Source organism: Stenella coeruleoalba, assembly GCF_951394435.1.
Source record: "Stenella coeruleoalba genome assembly, chromosome: 1".
NCBI classification, from domain to species: domain Eukaryota; kingdom Metazoa; phylum Chordata; class Mammalia; order Artiodactyla; family Delphinidae; genus Stenella; species Stenella coeruleoalba.
In genome coordinates this window covers 115089544-115107119 of record NC_137169.1, presented here as the reverse complement: position 1 = coordinate 115107119, position 17576 = coordinate 115089544, and the positions used below count along the sequence as shown (strand labels likewise).

General features: G+C 58.0%; 1 protein-coding gene across 2 annotated transcripts; it reads left to right on the top strand.

Annotated features, from left to right (window-relative positions):
- Positions 1-109: 109 nt before the first annotated feature.
- On the top strand, positions 110-15797 carry IGSF9 (immunoglobulin superfamily member 9). Of its 2 annotated transcripts, none has more exons than XM_079928036.1 (20): positions 110-271; positions 510-698; positions 5565-5717; positions 6595-6749; positions 6975-7097; positions 8627-8811; positions 8903-9048; positions 9141-9283; positions 10488-10628; positions 11160-11276; positions 11486-11636; positions 11833-11956; positions 12166-12341; positions 12579-12829; positions 13039-13123; positions 13220-13396; positions 13594-13636; positions 13965-14816; positions 15057-15184; positions 15415-15797. In XM_079928036.1, exons 1-20 carry the CDS (start codon positions 214-216, stop codon positions 15594-15596), a joined length of 3579 nt encoding a protein of 1192 aa, XP_079784162.1. In that variant the 5' UTR covers positions 110-213; the 3' UTR covers positions 15597-15797. The 2 variants fall into 2 exon arrangements, with proteins under 2 accessions (XP_079784162.1, XP_079784163.1); XM_079928037.1 differs by having other exon boundaries at positions 110-304; positions 6975-7092; positions 8670-8811.
- The last annotated feature ends 1779 nt before the right edge of the window (positions 15798-17576 follow it).

The window sequence follows — 17576 nt, the reverse complement described above, 5'->3', positions numbered from 1 at the left end:
GCCTTGCGTTTTGCATCTAGATCTGGCGGTGCTCCAGAGGACGGCTTCATCAGGTGTTACACGAGCCAAGCCCTAACTGTCCAGAAGAGTGAGAGCTGACCCCCGTTACCCAGTCAGAAGGATTGACAGGGCTTGCTGGGCTGTGCAGGTCCCTGGGCCCCTCCGTCTGGGCCCCTGTGGATAGGAGGGGCCGGGCGAGCAGGCAGCTGGGCTATGGTTTGGTGCCTCAGTCTGGCCATCCTCAGCCTGATCATCGGCCAGGGGGCTGACGGTGAGCTGGACTTCCTGGGCTCCGGAACTCCCTGTTGGCCTTGGGGTGGGTGGTGGTCCCCTGGGGTTCTCTGTGCGCAGGTCAGCGGAGGGGAGGAGCAACACTGGTTCTGCAGAAGTCGAGGATTTCCTCAACCACTTCACAAAGGCCTGGGGAGCCCACAAAGACAGAGAGGGTATCTCCCCTCCCAGCCCTGATTCTGGCCCTCTGCTGTGTCCTCATGCCACGTGCCCTGCAGGTCGAGGGAAGCCTGAGGTGGTGTCGGTGGTGGGCCGGGCCGGGGAGAGCGCGGTGCTGGGCTGTGACCTGCTGTCCCCGGCTGGCCGGCCCCCTCTGCACGTCATCGAGTGGCTGCGCTTTGGATTCCTGCTTCCCATCTTCATTCAGTTCGGCCTCTACTCTCCCCGCATCGACCCTGCTTACATGGGTAAGGCTTATCCTCAGGTGGGAGGTCGGGAGGTGTCCCCAACAAAGGTGGACTGGGTAGAGTGGGAACAAGTCCTCTTCTTAACAGCTCTGCCCCTGTCCCAAACTCATCTCCAGCTCCACTGCCTGAACTCTGCTTAACAAGCGTGGCTCTGCTCCCAAGCAGTGTTCATTCATTGAAGGATTCATTCATTTACACACACACACACACACACACGCACACACACACACACACAGAGACACACATGTGGTCTCTTTAAAACTCCACATGGTCTGTTCCAAAGGAGATCCCGCAGCCCTATTCCAAGTGTCCATCCTACTTCTCTAATCGCTCTTTCTAGAGCTCATGAAACCTCCCAGACCATCCTCATTCTCCCTGTTCTCCCTCCTTGGCCCTCTCCTGGTCCCTAGCTCCGCTATCTTCTCACTGCCCTGCCCTCTTCTTCCCCTACTTTCTTAAATGCTAGTTTGGGTGTTCTAGGCTTCTAGGGAGTGGGCTGAGGGGGCAGCAGGGTGGGTGGGTCTACGACCTGGCTGCTTCTCCACTGCTTCTGATTCTGGGTACAGCAGAGTTCGTGCGCGGACGGGGTGGGCTGGGGATGGACCAGGTTCCCTTAAAGATCAGCAAATGGATGGAGCTGGGCTGGGTTCCTGCTTCAGCTGGTTTCTGTATGGACTTAAAATAGTGTATAGGCCTCCCTAGGGGCCTTCTCCTGTGCCCCAGCTGGCTCCCTCGAAAGGCTCAGCTTCCCCCTAATCCCTGATGGAGCCTTAATCTGAGCGGTTTAGTGCAGGTCTCCGAGGACAGTGTGTGGGAGAGCCTAGGGCTGGGGCTGGGGCTGCTGGGGAGAGAGTCTGGCTGCCTCCTCTTCAGAGGGGAAGCCCAGGAAAGGCCACCTGGGAGGACGTCGATGGGGGCAGGGGGACCCCCTCCCTTTTCCCTCTTTAGTTTGAATCCTGGGAGAAGCCACAGGATTGGCTGAGCTGTCGCCGCGGGGCAGGCTGAGCAGAGAGGGGAGGAGGCTCAGGCAGGTGCTGCAGGAGGGAAGAGTTTATTTTCAAACTGGGGTCAGTTGTTGGCAAACAGCCTGGTGGGAGCGTATGTGTCTGCACAAGCCCCCGGAGAACTGATGAAAGCGGGGCCCCAATTAGGACAAGTGGAGAGACAACGGCTGTGCCCACCAGCCCTCCCTGCCTCTGCCCGCCGGGCTGGGAGGAGCTGGGCTGCCAGGCTGAGGCTCCGCAGATGCAGAACGTTGCCCGACTGAAGGCAGGGCAGGGGGAGGTGGAGGACAGGGGAGAGAAGGGCTTTTCCTGGGCTTCCCCCAGGGAGATGTGCAACTCTCCTCCCCCCAACCCCCTGCCCTCTGTCCTGTCTTGAGGTCCCTCAGGCGGACAAACCCCTGGACGGTAGCAACTTTGCTACCTGTGGGTTTTCTTTCTGTCTCTGTGGTGTTCCTTTCAGCTGCAAGTCTTTCTTCCTACCCCTGCCCTTCATGCCCACCCCTGCCCCAGCTCTGGAGCTCCTGGTCGGGCAGGGCTAGTCTGGGGAGTCAGGGCCCTGGGGAGAGGCCCCTGCACCCATTAACCCTTTTACTGCCTCCCAGTGTGGAAGGGGCCTCTCAGCCTTTGTGTAGGGGACTCTGAACTGCAGTTGCTAGGCAACGGGAGGTGAAGGTTGCTAAGGACAATGCTGTCCTGTCATAAACCCTCTGGGCAAGCGAAGGGGAGATGGCCTGGGACTGTGTGTGTGAGGCCTGTGGCCTAGAATGTGGGAGGGACCATGAGAGAGACTGGGGCTTCAGGGATGACACTGAAGAGAAGGCTTCCAATCTTTGAGGACCCTGGAATCCATCTAGCAGAGGAGACTGGATTTATAGACGAGTATAAAAGTAGTAAAAAGCAGGATAAAACAAGCCAGGACTACATCCTAGGATGGAGTTAGCTGCTGTACGTAAGGAACCCAGCACAGAGCCTGTACAGAGTGCCTGCACGGTGTGAAACCGTGACTCGGTGTGCAGAGGAAAGAGGGTCCACTTCCTCTACACCAGCTTTCCTGGGGTGGATCTGAGATCAGCTCTTCTAATTCATGGGACCAGCTTTGGGTCTTCGACTTCTGTGCTATATTTCTTGGGAGTTTCAAGATACCCCATGTGGCAGAAGGGACATGAATTTTCTCTCTGTCCTGAGTCATTTGATACAAATCAGTTATCTTATCCTCCACTTAGAACCACCTGGCTCCCTGTCATCATCTCCCCTCACTACCTTTAGCCTTGCATCCCCTCTGCAGAGTCACCTCTTCCTGGAAGCCTTCCATACTCCTCCTGCTTCTTAGCCTCTTGGAATATTTTTTAAGCTTCTGTGTGTATATGAACTTGCACGTGTCCATGAGTGTGGATTCCGTGCCTTCCTAGAGCTTGCAAGAATGGGGACTGTGCCTCCTTCCTCTACACTCCCCTGCACGTGGGGAGGTCCAAAGACACTCAGGCTCCGGCTCTGCGGGTGGAGGGGGGCCCAGGACTCAGGAGGATACAGGACGGCCTGCCCCTGGCCAGCTTCCTGTGCTTCTGCGACTCTACAGGTCTAGCCATTCGTACCTCACAGAAAAGTTAGGACATACTCTATGCTTTATTAGATGTTCTGATCAACAGACGTTTGGAGCTGTTACCCGTTGGCTGCCAACATCCCCCGAGTGAGCATATACTGACTATGCTCGGCGATCAGTGCCCTGAGCGTCCCTTGATCCTCACACTAGTGTGCAATGGAGAGCATGCTGCATCGTGAGAAAGGAGGCCTGGCTGGATCCCTGAGTAGCTTATTGGAAAGAAGCTTAACATCAATTCCTTCTTCTATAATGGAATTCTTGGAAGGATTAAGTATGGTGACAATGCCTAATATTACGTGGCTCATATCCCAGACTCTATTTCCCTTCCCTCTTCTTCCTTCTTTGTAGCGACTGAAGATCACCGTAATGAAATGTTGCCATCACACGGGACGTAGGAGAGGTCGCAGGGAGTTCCCCGGTGGCCTAGTGGTTAGGATTCCGGGCTTTCACTGCCATGGCCGGGGTTCAATCCCTGGTTGGGGAGCAAGCCACGTGGTGCAGCCAGAAAAAAGAAAAAAGAAGAGGTCGCAGTGGGGTCTGCGGGGGTCCCATGGCCAGGCAGTTTAGGGTTACTGAGGAATCCCACTGGTGGGAGGAAGGGTGTGATCGTATTAAATATTTACCTGCATGACCCAGGCTTATCTTCTAGGTGGGGATTTAAACACCTAGCCCTTTAAGCAGCTCCACCCTTTCTAGAGAGTCTGCGCCCTTGGACCTCATTCTTGGAAGAAAAAAGTCCCTTGCCTATGAGCACAGCGCCGGCCTCAGCCTGATCATCTCCTCTTTTTTCCTTGATGTCTTCAGGGCCCCCATGGGTTTTGATTCTATTTCAGAAAGGTGAACCCTAGAGGTAGAATGCAAGCAGATGGGAGAGGGCAAGTGTGTGAGCAGCTTCAGACTGCCCAGTCTTAGAACGGGCAAAGTAGGGGCGCAGTCTGGTTGCTTTCGTTTAGCATAACCCACAAGAATTAGAAAATGTCAGCTGTCCCTATCAAAGGTCAAGGCGGGGTGGGTCGCTGATGAATGTGGAGGGCGGGAGGCTGGAGGCAGCGGGACCTCTTTGTGGACTGTTGGTGTAACCCAGGAGAGAGATGCTATGGGACTAAACTAAAGAGAAGGTGGCAGAGAGGGAAACAGCATCCAGGAGGTAGAATTGAAAGGCTTACTGAACAAGCAGATGTGGGGTTAATGGAGAGAGCAATCTGGGTGACACCAGGTTTCTGGTAGGGTGATGTGCGTGACGGCACTGTTCACTACTACAGGGGAGAAGACGGAGAGGGTGTGTTGTCAGGTGAGGGGTGGGCCAAGGTTGAATGCAGGCTGCTGATTTCAGATCATGAGCTCCTTCATTTGTTCAACCGCTTTTATTTAAGCACCCGCCGAGGTCAGGCACCATGCTGCCTGCCTTCCATCCACCCTACCTGGATTTTTTTCTCTCTCATTTTATAGATGAAGAAGTTGATGTTGAGAGAGAAGTTAAGTGATCTGGCCAAAGAAGTAAATGGCAGAGCCGGAGGCTAGGTCTCTGTGGCTCCCCAGCGTGCGCCTTGCTTTCTAGGCTGCACTGCCAGGGACCCACGAAGCTGTCTGGGGTGCAGGACTCCGTCGGGGTGGGAGGGCGCCGTCTGCTTGCGCTGGGGCTGGGTGATTTGTGGAGCTCTATGTAGTCTGTCAGCCGGGGCTTGGATGCCCTGGAGCGTGAGGGGATGGGGTGAGGAGGCTGCTGACCTTGCTGCCTGGCTGGTTTGGACTCTGGCCACCCTAAGGCGCTTAGGCCGCTGATAATAGCCCTGGCGGATTAGGGGGCTTTGGTAGGCGAGGTGTGGATCCCAAACCCAGCTGTGGTTTCTGGGCCCCGAGTCCTCTGGCAGGAGCACTCCCGGGACTCCCCTTACAAAAAGAGCTCAGGGATGGGCAGATTCTGTATGAATCCAGAGGAGACTGAGTGTTGGCTCTTCAAGCCCCTTCCCCCTACAGTCCTGGAAGCTGGGCGTAGTTCAGTGCCCACCTGCTGCTGCTCCGGTTTCTCTTTGTCTAAGCCGGGTCCCAGCTGCTGAAAGGCAGGAGCCATCAGAGGGGCTGAAGGGAGAGATCTGCCCTCAGTGACCCCAACCCCATCTGTGCCTCTCTGGACCCCACTCTATCAGGGTAACTGGGAGACACTGAGCCTGTTCTTGACGTCTGAGAATGACCAGTGTGACCAGGGGCCTGGGGTTCCCATGGGGTCCCTTCTGCACCCTTGATCCAGGGCTCCTCCCCCAGGGCGCGTCCGGCTTCAGAAGGGGGCATCTCTCCAGATCGAGGGGCTGCGGGCTGAGGACCAGGGCTGGTACGAGTGCCGCGTGCTCTTCCTGGACCAGCACAGACCCGAGGACGACTCTGCTAACGGCTCCTGGGTGCACCTCACAGTCAATTGTATGAGGCTGGGAGCAGGCAGGCTGTGGAGGAGGGAGGGGAGAGGAAGGAGGAGGGAGGGGAGAGGAAGGGGGAGGGAGGGGAGAGGAAGGGGGAGGGAGGGGAGAGGAAGGGGGAAGGAGGGGAGGAAGGAGGAGGGAGGGGAGGGGAAGGAGGGGGAGGGGAGGAGGGCAGTCCCGATGCCCCACCCTTGCTGACACCTCCTGTTTGCTGGCTCCCTGTTTGCATCTTACCCCTGCCACCCCCACTCCTGCCCTTTCAGTTCCTCAAACCTGAATCCAATCAGCCTTCTCGACTCTTTGTCAGGAACTTCCTCTTCCTCTCTCTTCCCTGCTCCTGCCTCCCTGGCCAAGAGAGGGTAATGGGTAGGAGGGGATAAGGGGTTATTGAGCCCTGAGTGAACCATCACTCACGTATATACAACATTTTGTTTTTTCAAAACACCTTTTAACCCAGTACCTCATGAATTCTGTCTCAACCCTAAGAAGCAAGGAGGTCATAATTATTCCCATTTCACAGATGGGGCATGGGGAGACTGGGTCATACGACTGATTAGTGGCGGAGCAGTCTAGAACTCAGGTCTCCTGACTCCCAGGACAGTGCTTTCCTAGAGGGCACCTAGTTCTCTCCCAGCTCTGAACACCCAGCCTGGTGGTCAGCTCCCTAACCAACTCTGCAAGCCAGTGGGGGAACGGGCTTGTGCCTCCTTACTGGGTCCTGGGTGCAGCAGACAGGGTGGCCCTGGGTTGGGAATTCCTATGAAGCTGGTGGGCTGATGGGCTGAAGGCTGAGGCCCTGATCTGCCTCTCTGGTCCTCGGACGCTGCTCTTTGGGCTGATGGCCCTTCTGGCAATCCCTGATGCCTCTCTCCTTGCAGCGCCCCCTCAATTCCTGGAGACGCCTCCCCAGGTGCTGGAAGTGCGGGAACTGGAGCCTGTGACCCTGCGTTGCGCGGCCCGCGGCAGCCCCCAACCTCGTGTGACTTGGAAGCTCCTAGGACAGGACCTCGGCCAGGGCCAGAGTCAGGTGCAAGTGAGTCCCAGGGCTGGACAGGGTGAGAGTGTGAGGCAGGTAGTGGCCTGGGAGCGGGGCTGGAGGCCAGGAGGTTGGGAGACGGGCCGGAGGAGGGCTTGGCATAGGCTTCCCTGAGCCCAGCACGCTGCCTCCCTCTGCTGGCCAGACTGGGAAGTGCGGGGTCTGAGGCCCGCCGTGGGCAGGGGAGACACAAGAGTCCTTCCTCACCCACTCTGACTCTAGGTGCAGAACGGGACGCTGAGGATCCGGAGGGTGGAGCGAGGCAGCTCCGGGGTCTACACCTGCCAAGCCTCCAGCACTGAGGGCAGCGCCATCCACGCCACCCAGCTGCTGGTGCTAGGTGCTGTCTCGGGGGAGGGCCGGGAAACAGGACACACACGTGAGAGGACTGACCTGTGGCTGGAGGTGCACACAGCCAGCAGCCGGGGGTGGGGGTGGGGTGGGGTGGGGGGGGTGGGCGGAGGCTTGTGCCTGAGGTGAGGGGCCCATGGAGAGGGAGGGCGCTCCCAATACAGGCTCTTCCTCTAAAACCAGCATCTTGCCTGTAAAAGGATCAGTGAACGGAGATAGATATTTAGAGCCAGCAATGTGGTATAGTGAGAAGAGCGTGGGTGCTGGTGTTAGACCATGAGCCATGGAACCCCCTTGACCTCCAGTTTCCTCATCTATACGAAGAGGTTCCTATGTTCCTTGCAGGATTGTTACAAGAATTAGGTTCAGACGAGCACAATGATCATAGTAATTCCTGGCCAAGCCCTTCCCCTTAGAAAGCAAGCTGAGAAGTAGACTCTGCCTTCACGGAGCCTCTTATCCACAGGGGGAAATAAGACGCAGTGGCGAAGTGCCTCTCTCCTGGGTACTGTGGGAGAGGCAGTGCTGGGCAGTGGTGTCGAGTCTGGTGTTGAGAAGGCCTGAGTATGAATTTGCCTTCCCCGCTGATCTCGGGCAAGTCACCTCACAGTCTCTCTGCCTCTGAGCCTTCATGTCTTCACCTATGAAGTGGAGACAATAATTTCTACCACAAAAGGCTCTTGGGAGGATTAAATGAGAATAGCGCAGGTAAGGTGCTCAGCTATGCCCGGCATGCCTGTACACCAACTCATATCATTACCGCTTATTACTGACCACTTATTATAGGAGCCCAGAGAAGGGAAACAGCAGTGCAGCTGCAGACGCTAGGCTCTCGGGGAAGGCCAGGCTCTCAGGGAAGAGCATTCTGGACTGCGGGTCCAGAGAGCAAAGGCATGGAGATGGGAGTGAGTCTGGCCTAGGCGCAGTGAGCTGCCCATACTGACCTGAAAGAGTTCACAAGGACTTGACATATGAAAAGACAGTTGGCCAGGCAGGGGTTACAAGGGCCCACGGGGCTGGGTCAAGAAGTTTGAGCTTAATGTGCTAGGAGCCAGGAGCTGTTGTGGGTTCTTGAGTAGAAGTGTTCTGTGGCCAAAGGTGGGGGGGACATTTCTGCATGAATGGCCATCAGAGTGGCAGTGATGGCGGAGCCTGGAGTCAGGGATTGCTGCAGCATCTTGGGGTAAGGTACTGGGTACCCAGATTAGGGTAGGAGACATAGAGGTGATTTCAGGTGTGACAGATGAAGGATGGAAAGGGTAGTGGGTGTAAAGGTATAAAGGGTGATCAGAGGGGTAGAACTGATTCCCCCTCCCCAGCACACACACACACACACACACACACCGGAAACTAGGTGAATGGAGGTGATGGGAAGGGGAGCTAGCCAGGGCAGAGGAAGAACTTGTGTTAAATAAAAGGGTTAGGACCTGTTTCCACTCCCAAGGCTTTGTAGCAACCAGCCCTGTATTCCAGAGAGCGGACCTGGGAAGAACTGTAGAAGTGACCCTTAGGGTTCCTGGCAGACTGGGCTGAGGCCTCCCCTCCCCCGTGTGCTCCCCCTGACAGGACCCCCAGTCATCGTGGTGCCCCCCAAGAACAGCACGGTCAATGCCTCTCAGGATGTTTCCCTGGCCTGCCAGGCTGAGGCGTACCCCGCTAACCTCACCTACAGCTGGTTCCAGGACAGCACCAATGTCTTCCACATTAGGTGAGGCATGGGGTGGGGTGGGGGTGGGGTACTGATGGGCAGTCTGAGTCCAGCAAGACCTGGACCCCCCTGCCCACGTGCCATACTGCAGCCGCCTGCAGCCCCGAGTGCGGATCCTGGTGGATGGCAGCTTGCGGCTGCAGGCCGCCCAGCCTGATGATGCGGGCCGCTACACCTGTGTACCCAGCAATGGCCTTCCACGCCCACCCTCGGCCTCTGCCTACCTCACTGTTCTCTGTAAGCCTGACCCCAGCTCCCTCCCCAGACTGCTCTCCTCCCCTGGGCCAGGCCAAGCTCCTCCCCGACAACTTGTCACTGCTTCCCCCCAGACCCCGCCCAGGTGACTGCCATGCCTCCTGAGACACCCCTGCCCATGGGCATGCGGGGGGTGATCCGGTGCCCGGTTCGTGCCAACCCCCCACTGCTCTTTGTCAGCTGGACCAAGGATGGGCAGGCCCTGCAGCTGGACAAGGTACAGGCTTGGGGCAGGGGATAGAGGACTTAGCTTGGTGGTATTCTAGTCAGGACAGCTGGGGCGGCATTAGATCAATTCAGTGACTGGGGAACATGCTGTGTAGGTTGTCGCATGGGGGACAGGAGCAGAGACACCCATGCCTAGAGGGGGCAGCACAGCCGTGCAGACACTGCTAGAAGGCCAGGAGGCAGCGAGCACCTTCCTCTTAGGACTGGTTGAGGATAGATCAGCAACAGCTTCTGGGACTCTGGTGATGGGCCTTGAAGGGTGGAGAGACATTCCATGCAGAAACCAGGGCAGGAACAGTATAGTGCATTTATGGCATGATGAGTCTCCCAGCTGGGGGGAGCTACAGTGCCTATGGGGACGTGACTGGTGCAGAGAAATCTGGAAAGACTGGTTGGGACCAAAAGGAGGAACTATGGATGCCAAGTTAATATTACCTCATTCCACGGGGATTGAGATCTTTTGTTTGTCGGCAAAGACCACAAATTCCTTGTGGGCTAGTATTTCATCTTTTAATCCTAGTCTCCCCAGGGCTACTGCAACTGTAGTGGTGCTCAATAAATTTTTGTCTAAGGTTTTAAAAAAAAGTCCAAAGGCATTCGGAGGCAGTGAAGTTGCTTGGGCAACGGTGTGATAGGAATGGAGAGGAAGAGACTGGACAGACAGAGGGGGTACAGAGGCTATTGAAATGAGAGTGTGGGTGAGAGGTTACGAGGCCTGAGCTAGAAAGGAGGACATGAAGATAGATGGGACAAAAGGCCTTCCCAGGAGGACAGACGTGGGGCCTGAGACAGAGCGAGGAGTCGGATGTTAGCCTTTAACACAGAACTAGGGAAGCCAGGAAGAAGAACCGATTTGGGGTGGAAGATGCAGAATGTAATCTCGGAGTGCTGGGAAGACAGCAGGCCGGGAGACCCACACCTTTGAAGCTCAACCCCAGGGTGTGCCGTGCACACTGGATTCCCCGTGAGTGGCTCTCCTGGAGTCTGCAGTCCCAGTCTTCACCCCCATTGGTAGTGGCCCCTCTGTAGGAAAGAGAAAGGAAGGATGGAATTCACAGAGAGGTCTGGCCTAGGGGTAGGGTTGTGGCATCCTCTGCATAGATGTGGGTCCCTCCCGGGCATTGCCTCTCTCCATCTCTGGTCTGGCCTCCGCTGAGTTTCTCTCTCTGGTTGTCATCTCCTCATGCCTCCAGTTCCCTGGCTGGTCCCAGGGCCCAGAAGGTTCTCTGATCATTGCCCTGGGGAATGAGGATGTGCTGGGAGAATACTCCTGCACCCCCTACAACCGTCTTGGCACTGCAGGGCCCTCCCCGGTGACCCGCGTGCTGCTCAAGGTGAGGCTCGGGGGGGCCAGCGGCAGCGGGTCAGGTGGCCGAAGATGCGAACCTAGTGCTGACACCGGGCTGACAGAGGCGGGTGGGACAGACACATGTGGGGAGGGGGGGTGGGCTTCCCAGTCTGTGTTTCCCACGGTGGCCACGGCAGCAGCTGTCAGATGCCATCACAGAGGTTTTTGCAGAGATGGTGCTGGGGAGGTGGGGCATCGGTCACCTCCACACAGTAAGATATCCTGCCTGCCCCGACCCTTTAATTTGGACCAGGCTGCCCTCCGCTCTAGAGGGAAGAGAGTGGGAAGCAGAGGGCAGGGTGAAGGGTGTTCTGCAGAGGTTTGTACGTCTCCAGAGAGGCCCTCGTCTCTCCAGCAATGTCCCTCCAGCTTCCCTGCTGGGGAACAGAGAGAAAGCTAGAGAGACACTGAGAGATGGAGACAGACGCAGCATGACGGGGGCCCCGCAGAGGGGAAGGAACGACCCTTAGACAGCAGTGTGAGAGAGCCCCCTCCCAATGCCAGATCTGGCTTACAGGCTCCCCCAGCTTTTCTAGAACGGCCCAAGGAAGAATATTTCCAAGAAGTAGGGCGGGAGCTACTCATCCCCTGCTCTGCCCGAGGAGACCCTTCGCCTACTATCTCTTGGGCTAAGGTAAGGCTCCTGACCCTGCTCCTCCTGTATTCACGCCTCCTGTGCCCCTGCCTCTCCGTACCCCTGGCCGTTTTGTGGGAGGGAGAAGGGGGAGGAGAGGGCTGTCAGAGGCAGGGCGGGGAGGAAACTGGAGCTGCCCAGAGAGATGAGTGGCGCCCTTGGTGAGGGGTGGCTGCGTGTGTCCTCAGGGCTGACCAGTGGTTCTGTAGGTGGGCCGGGGGCTGCAGGGCCAGGCCCAGGTGGATAGCAACAGTAGCCTCATCCTGCGACCGTTGACCAAGGAGGCCCACGGGCGCTGGGAGTGCACAGCCAGCAATGCTGTGGCCCGAGTGGCCACCTCCACGAATGTCTACGTGCTGGGTTAGTGGGGGCAGAGCCAGCTGGAGGCAGCCATGTGGGAAGGAGATGGGAATAAATCATTCTGGGGGGCCCAGATGGGGGATCTTGGGTGGGGTGCCCCTGGGATGATGGGTGGAGGGCCGAAGCCCTAGTCTCCCCCTAGCTCTTTGCTGTCCCTCAGCACCCTGACCATCATCCCTCTGTTCCCCCCACCCAGGCACCAGCCCCCACGTCGTCACCAATGTGTCCGTCGTGCCTTTGCCCAAGGGTGCCAATGTCTCCTGGGAGCCTGGCTTTGATGGTGGCTACCTGCAGAGATTCAGCGTCTGGTACACCCCACTGTGAGCGACCTGCCCCTGCCATCCCTCTCCCTCAACACCCTGATTCTCTCTCTGGCCCTCTGTCTTTTCTCCCAGCCCTCTATCCCAGCCCTGCCCTAACTCTGCTGCCCGAGTTCCAGAGAATCTCAGGGACTCATGGCCCAGGTCCTGAGACCCCGGATGCTGAAAGGGAGGGGAGAGGTCAGCCCCCATTTCCTCCTGTCCTCCAGGGCAAAGCGTCCTGACCGAGCCCACTACGACTGGGTGTCCTTGGCTGTGCCCCTGGGGGCTGCTCACCTCCTAGTGCCAGGCTTGCAGCCCCACACCCAATACCAGTTCAGCGTCCTCGCTCAGAACAAGCTGGGGAGCGGGCCCTTCAGCGAGATCGTCTTGTCTGCTCCTGAAGGTGAGAGACCTCTTACCCAGAGCAGCAGACAGGGATAGGCAAGGGCTGTAGGGACCTGGGTGGGAGGGGGCAGAGGTGCTGGGCAGCTTGGGGGCCAGAGGGCTTTGTGGAAGATGATCCAGGCTTGTCTTTAGGGGCTCTGGGAGAGCAGCTGGGCACCAGGGGATGTCGAAGGCCAGAGGAGCAGGGGAAGAGCGCTGGAAATCCCATCTTTACGAGTCTATCTGTCCCATTCAGGGCTTCCTACCACACCAGCTGCCCCCAGTCCTCCCGCAACAGAGATGCTGCCCCCCCTGTCCCCTCCGAGAGGTCTGGTGGCAGTGAGGACAGCCCGGGGGGTACTCCTTCATTGGGACCCCCCAGAACTGGTCCCTAAGAGACTGGATGGCTACGTCCTGGAGGCACGGCAAAGCTCCCAGGGGTGGGAGGTGCTGGATCGGGCCGTGGCAGGCAGTGAAATGCAGTTTTTGGTGCCAGGACTTATCAAGGTAGGTGTGGGAAGTGGGCACAGGGAGGGTCCTCCCAGCAGCCCTCCTGCCCTCTGCTCCACTCCCCAAACCTGATCTCACCCTGATTTGACTATCCTCACCTCCGGCTGTCCACTTCACCCGTACCTTCCAACTGCAAAGTCTTTCCGAACGGGGTTGGGGGTGGGCAGTGCTGAGCCCTGACCCCCTTCCTGGACCCCAACCTCCAGGACGTTCTCTACGAGTTCCGCCTTGTGGCCTTCGCCGGTAGCTATGTCAGTGATCCCAGCAACACGGCCAACGTCTCCACTTCTGGTGAGAATCTGGCAGGAGGGCAGAGCCCTGGGCATTGGGGGGCTCGAAGCCCACTAAGTCGTGGACACCGACCCTCCCCCGTGGCCCTTTGCCCAGGCCTGGAGGTCTACCCCTCGCGCACACAGCTGCCGGGCCTCCTGCCCCAGCCAGTGCTGGCCGGCGTGGTGGGCGGGGTCTGCTTCCTGGGCGTGGCTGTCCTCGTGAGTATCCTGGCCGCTTGCCTTATGAACCGGCGCAGAGCCGCGCGTCGCCACCGCAAACGCCTCCGCCAAGGTAGGCCACCTGGGGCCCGGCCAAAGAAGGGCCCCGCCCCTCCATAAGCACCTCCTACCTGGAGGAGAAATCCCTCCCTCCTACGTGGGCCAGGTGTGTTCCCACAGCCCGTGGTCCTGCTTCCCCACTGGCCTCCACTTTTCCCAGGCAGATGAGATTGGGTGCCTGTGTCACCTCTGGTTCTCCTGTCCTTACAGATGCACCTCTTATCTTCTCTCCGGCCGGGAAGTCAGCTCCCCAGTAAGTCCCTCCACTTCCTCGGCTTCCTTCTGTGAGCACCAGGGTTCTCTGCTTCCTTTTCTGCACCTTGGGGTAGGAGGGGTAGGAGAGGTGGAACAGAAGTGAGAGGGAGGTAAGGATGGAAGTGCAGAGGCCCCAGCCTGGGGGCTGGTCCAGCGTTGCCTGTGCCTCCCCTCCACCGCTCCACCCCTCCACCTTGTGGGTCCTTTTCTCCCTTGCTCTCCCTAGCTCTGCTCTGTTCTGCATCAAACCTCTCAAGGCCTGACGCTGGTTCCTGGGAGGGGGACTGGCCCCCTACCACAGACCCTGATCTCCTGTCCTTCCCCAGCTCTGCTTCGGGCTCGGGCAGTCCTGACAGCGTGGCGAAGCTGAAGCTCCAGGGTTCCCCAGTCCCCAGCCTGCGCCAGAGTCTGCTCTGGGGGGAACCCGCTGGACCCCCCAGCCCCCCTCCGGATCCTCCACCTAGCCGGGGGCCCTTACCCCTGGAGCCCATTTGCCGGGGACCAGATGGGCGATTTGTGATGGGACCCAAGGTGGGGACCTCCCAAGAAAAGTCAGGCCCTGATCAGGCTGAGCCTCGGACCCCAGCTCAGCGTCAGGCCAGGTCCTATGATGGCAGCAGCAGCCCCAGTGGGATGGCCCAGCCCCTCTGCATTGCAGACATCAGCCCTGTGAGGCCCCCTCCAGCAGCGCCACCCAGTTCCCTGCCAGGTCCGGGACCCCTGCTCCAGTACCTGAGCCTGCCCTTCTTCAGGGAGATGAACGTAGATGGGGACTGGCCCCCCTTGGAGGAGCCTGCTCCTCCCCCAGATTACATGGATACCCGGCCCCGCCCCACCTCATCTCTCCTCCACCCCCTGGACTCCCACTCTGAGTTCCCCAGGGCGGCGCTTCCTGGGGCCGTGCTCGGGGTTGGGGCCTCCCCAGAGCCCCCGTACACAGCGCTGACTGACTGGACACTGAGGGAGCGGCTGCTGCCAAGCCTTCTGCCTGCTGCGCCTCGGGGCAGCCTCACAAGCCAGAGCAGTGGGCGGGGCAGCGCCTCCTTCCTTCGGCCCCCCTCCACGGCCCCCTCTGCAGGAGGCAGCTACCTCAGCCCCGCTCCAGGAGACACCAGCAGCTGGGCCAGTGGCCCTGAGAGGTGGCCCCGAAGGGAGCATGTGGTGACGGTCAGCACCAGGTGAGGGCAGTCCCTGCCCAGCCCTGCCCTATCCAGGTTCTCCCCACCCCTCTCCTATACCGTCTGCCTTCTCTGCTCCATTCCCACCCTGGGACCAGGAGAGCTGAGGTCCTTTTGCTGAGGTCCAGGGATCTTCAGAGGAAACCCATGGCCCACCCTCAGCTGGGGGTCCCCGGGTTCAGGCTTTTCTGGCTACCCTCCATTGCTCCACCCATACCAAACGTCTGTCCCTTTTAACAGGAGGAACACATCTGTGGATGAGAACTATGAATGGGACTCAGAATTCCCAGGGGACATGGAATTGCTGGAGACTCTGCACCTGGGCTTGACTGGCCCTCGATCCCGACTTGAAGCTGAGCCAGAGCTAGGTGTGGGAGCCCTCCAGAAAGGCAGGCACCCCTGGCCTTGCTGTCCTGCACCCACACCCTTAGGACCTAGTCAGTTCCCAGCTGGGCCCTGGGCCCCAGGCCCTCTCCTCTTGCTGTCTTGGCTTCTCTGCATTGGCAGGCCCTAGGGAGCTTCACGGTGCCGGTGAACCACAAGACTTCACCCAGGGAACCTTAAGACTTCTTCCTCTCGTTATTCTGCCCTCTTGCAGGTGCGAAGACTCTAGAGGAGGGCTGCCTCCTGAATACCGCCCACGCTCCTGGCCCTGAGGCCCGCTGTGCTGCCCTTCGGGAGGAATTCCTGGCCTTCCGCCGCCGTCGAGATGCTGCTAGGTTCCGGCTACCGGCCTATCGACAGCCAGTCTCCCACCCTGAACAGGCCACTCTGCTGTGAATGCCCTAATGTGAGGCAGGGGGAAGGCACGCGGACCCTGCAAAGAAGGCCCCCAGCAAGAACTAGCTCCAGCCTGGGACACTGCCCCTCCTCCTTTGGTGCTCAGGCACAGACCCTGACAGTGGGCTTGGTGTGGGATGTGCTGAGCCTCTAGAGTCTGGGGACTGGAACAGGGATCTTAGGTCTGCCCGTGTGTGTGTGTGTGTGTGTGTGTGTGTGTGTGTGCGCGCGCGCGCGTGCGTGTGCACGCGTGCATGCGCGTGTGTGTGGTGTTTGTGGTGTGGGTGAGGTTTTTTTACAGGTGAATAAAGAAAGTCTGAAAAATCTTTCTGTGTGTCATCTGCTTTGAATCTGAGAGGGAGGTTGGAAAATCCCTGAACCCTAAAAAAGGAGGGTAGGGCTTCCCTGGTGGTGCAGTGGTTGAGAGTCCGCCTGCCGATGCAGGGGACATGGGTTCGTGCCCCGGTCCGGGAAGATGCCGTGGAGCGGCTGGGCCCGTGAGCCATGGCCGCTGAGCCTGCGCGTCCGGAGCCTGTGCTCCGCAACGGGAGAGGCCACAACAGTGAGAGGCCCGCGTACCGCAAAAAAAAAAAAAAAAAAGAAAAAAAAAAAAGTTACAGTACTATGTGATAAGTTCTGTGATAAACTATGTGTTGGTTATTAAGGCAGCATGAAGGAAGGAGTCAGCAAACAGTGAATGCTTACAGCTTGCGCTGGGATAAATTGGGACGATTGCAGGCATCATCACAGGAAGTGAGAACAATGATGACAGCCACAGCTGAGCACTCACTATGTGCCAGGCACTGCTGTAAGCTCTTTACATGTATCATTTAATTCTCTACCACTCTGAGGTAGGTAGTACTATTAGCTCTATTTTATAGACTAGGGAACTGAGGTGCACAGTGCTTTAGTAAGTTGCCCAAAAGTCACAAAGTTGGTGGTGGATAGAGTAGGTGAGAAGTCAGTCAAGGGAGGAAACGCATCCCAGGCAGAGGAACAGCCTGTGTAAAGGCACGGAGGATTCCTTGGCCTACCAGGGAATCACTGGAATATAGGGGTAGGGAGGATCGGGCAAGAGAGAATGGAAAAGTGGGAAGGCACTGGTTTTTTTTTTTAATTATTATTTTTAAAATTTATTTTATTTTTGGCTGCATTGGGTCTTCGTTGCTGCGCGCGGGCTTTCTCTAGTTGCGTGGAGCGGGGACTACTCTTTGTTGTGGTGCACAGGCTTCTCACTGCAGTGGCTTCTCTTGTTGTGGAGCACGGGCTCTAGGCGCACGGGCTTCAGTAGTTGTGGCACGCGGGCTCAGTAGTTGTGGCTCGCGGGCTCTAGAGTGCAGTCTGAGTAATTGTGGCGCATGGGCTTAGTTGCTCTGCAGCATGTGGGATCTTCCCGGACCAGTGACCAAACCCGTGTCCCCTGCATTGGCAGGCGGATTCTTAACCACTGCACCCCCAGGGAAGTCCGGCACTGGTTGGTGATGCGCTTGAAAACCAGGCTCAACTGGGTCTTCTATCATCTGTGAAGAACTCCACTGATGGATGTAAGCAGAGACTCCACCCCAGAGGGACTGCTCAACTGAAGCCTGAAAACAGGGAGGAGGGAGCCCTCCTTTAACCCCCAAACGAGGCTCTCCTCCACCCTCAGAGACAGAAGAACTGCTAGCCTCTTCCTCCACTGAGGGTTCTTTTAATCCCTCCAGGATTAAGAAGAGGTGCCAGGTCATGGAGGAGGAAATGAAGGGGAAAGAAGTCAAGTCTGGGGACTTCCCTGGTGGCACAGTGGTTAAGAATCCGCCTGCCAATACAGGGGATATGGGTTCGAGCCCTGGTCTGGGAAGATCCCACATGCCGTGGAGCAACTAAGCCCGTGCACCACAACTACTGAGCCTGCGCTCTAGAGCCCGTGAACGACAACTACTGAGCTCATGTGCCACAACTACTGAAGCCCACACACCTAGAGCCTGTGCTCCACAACAA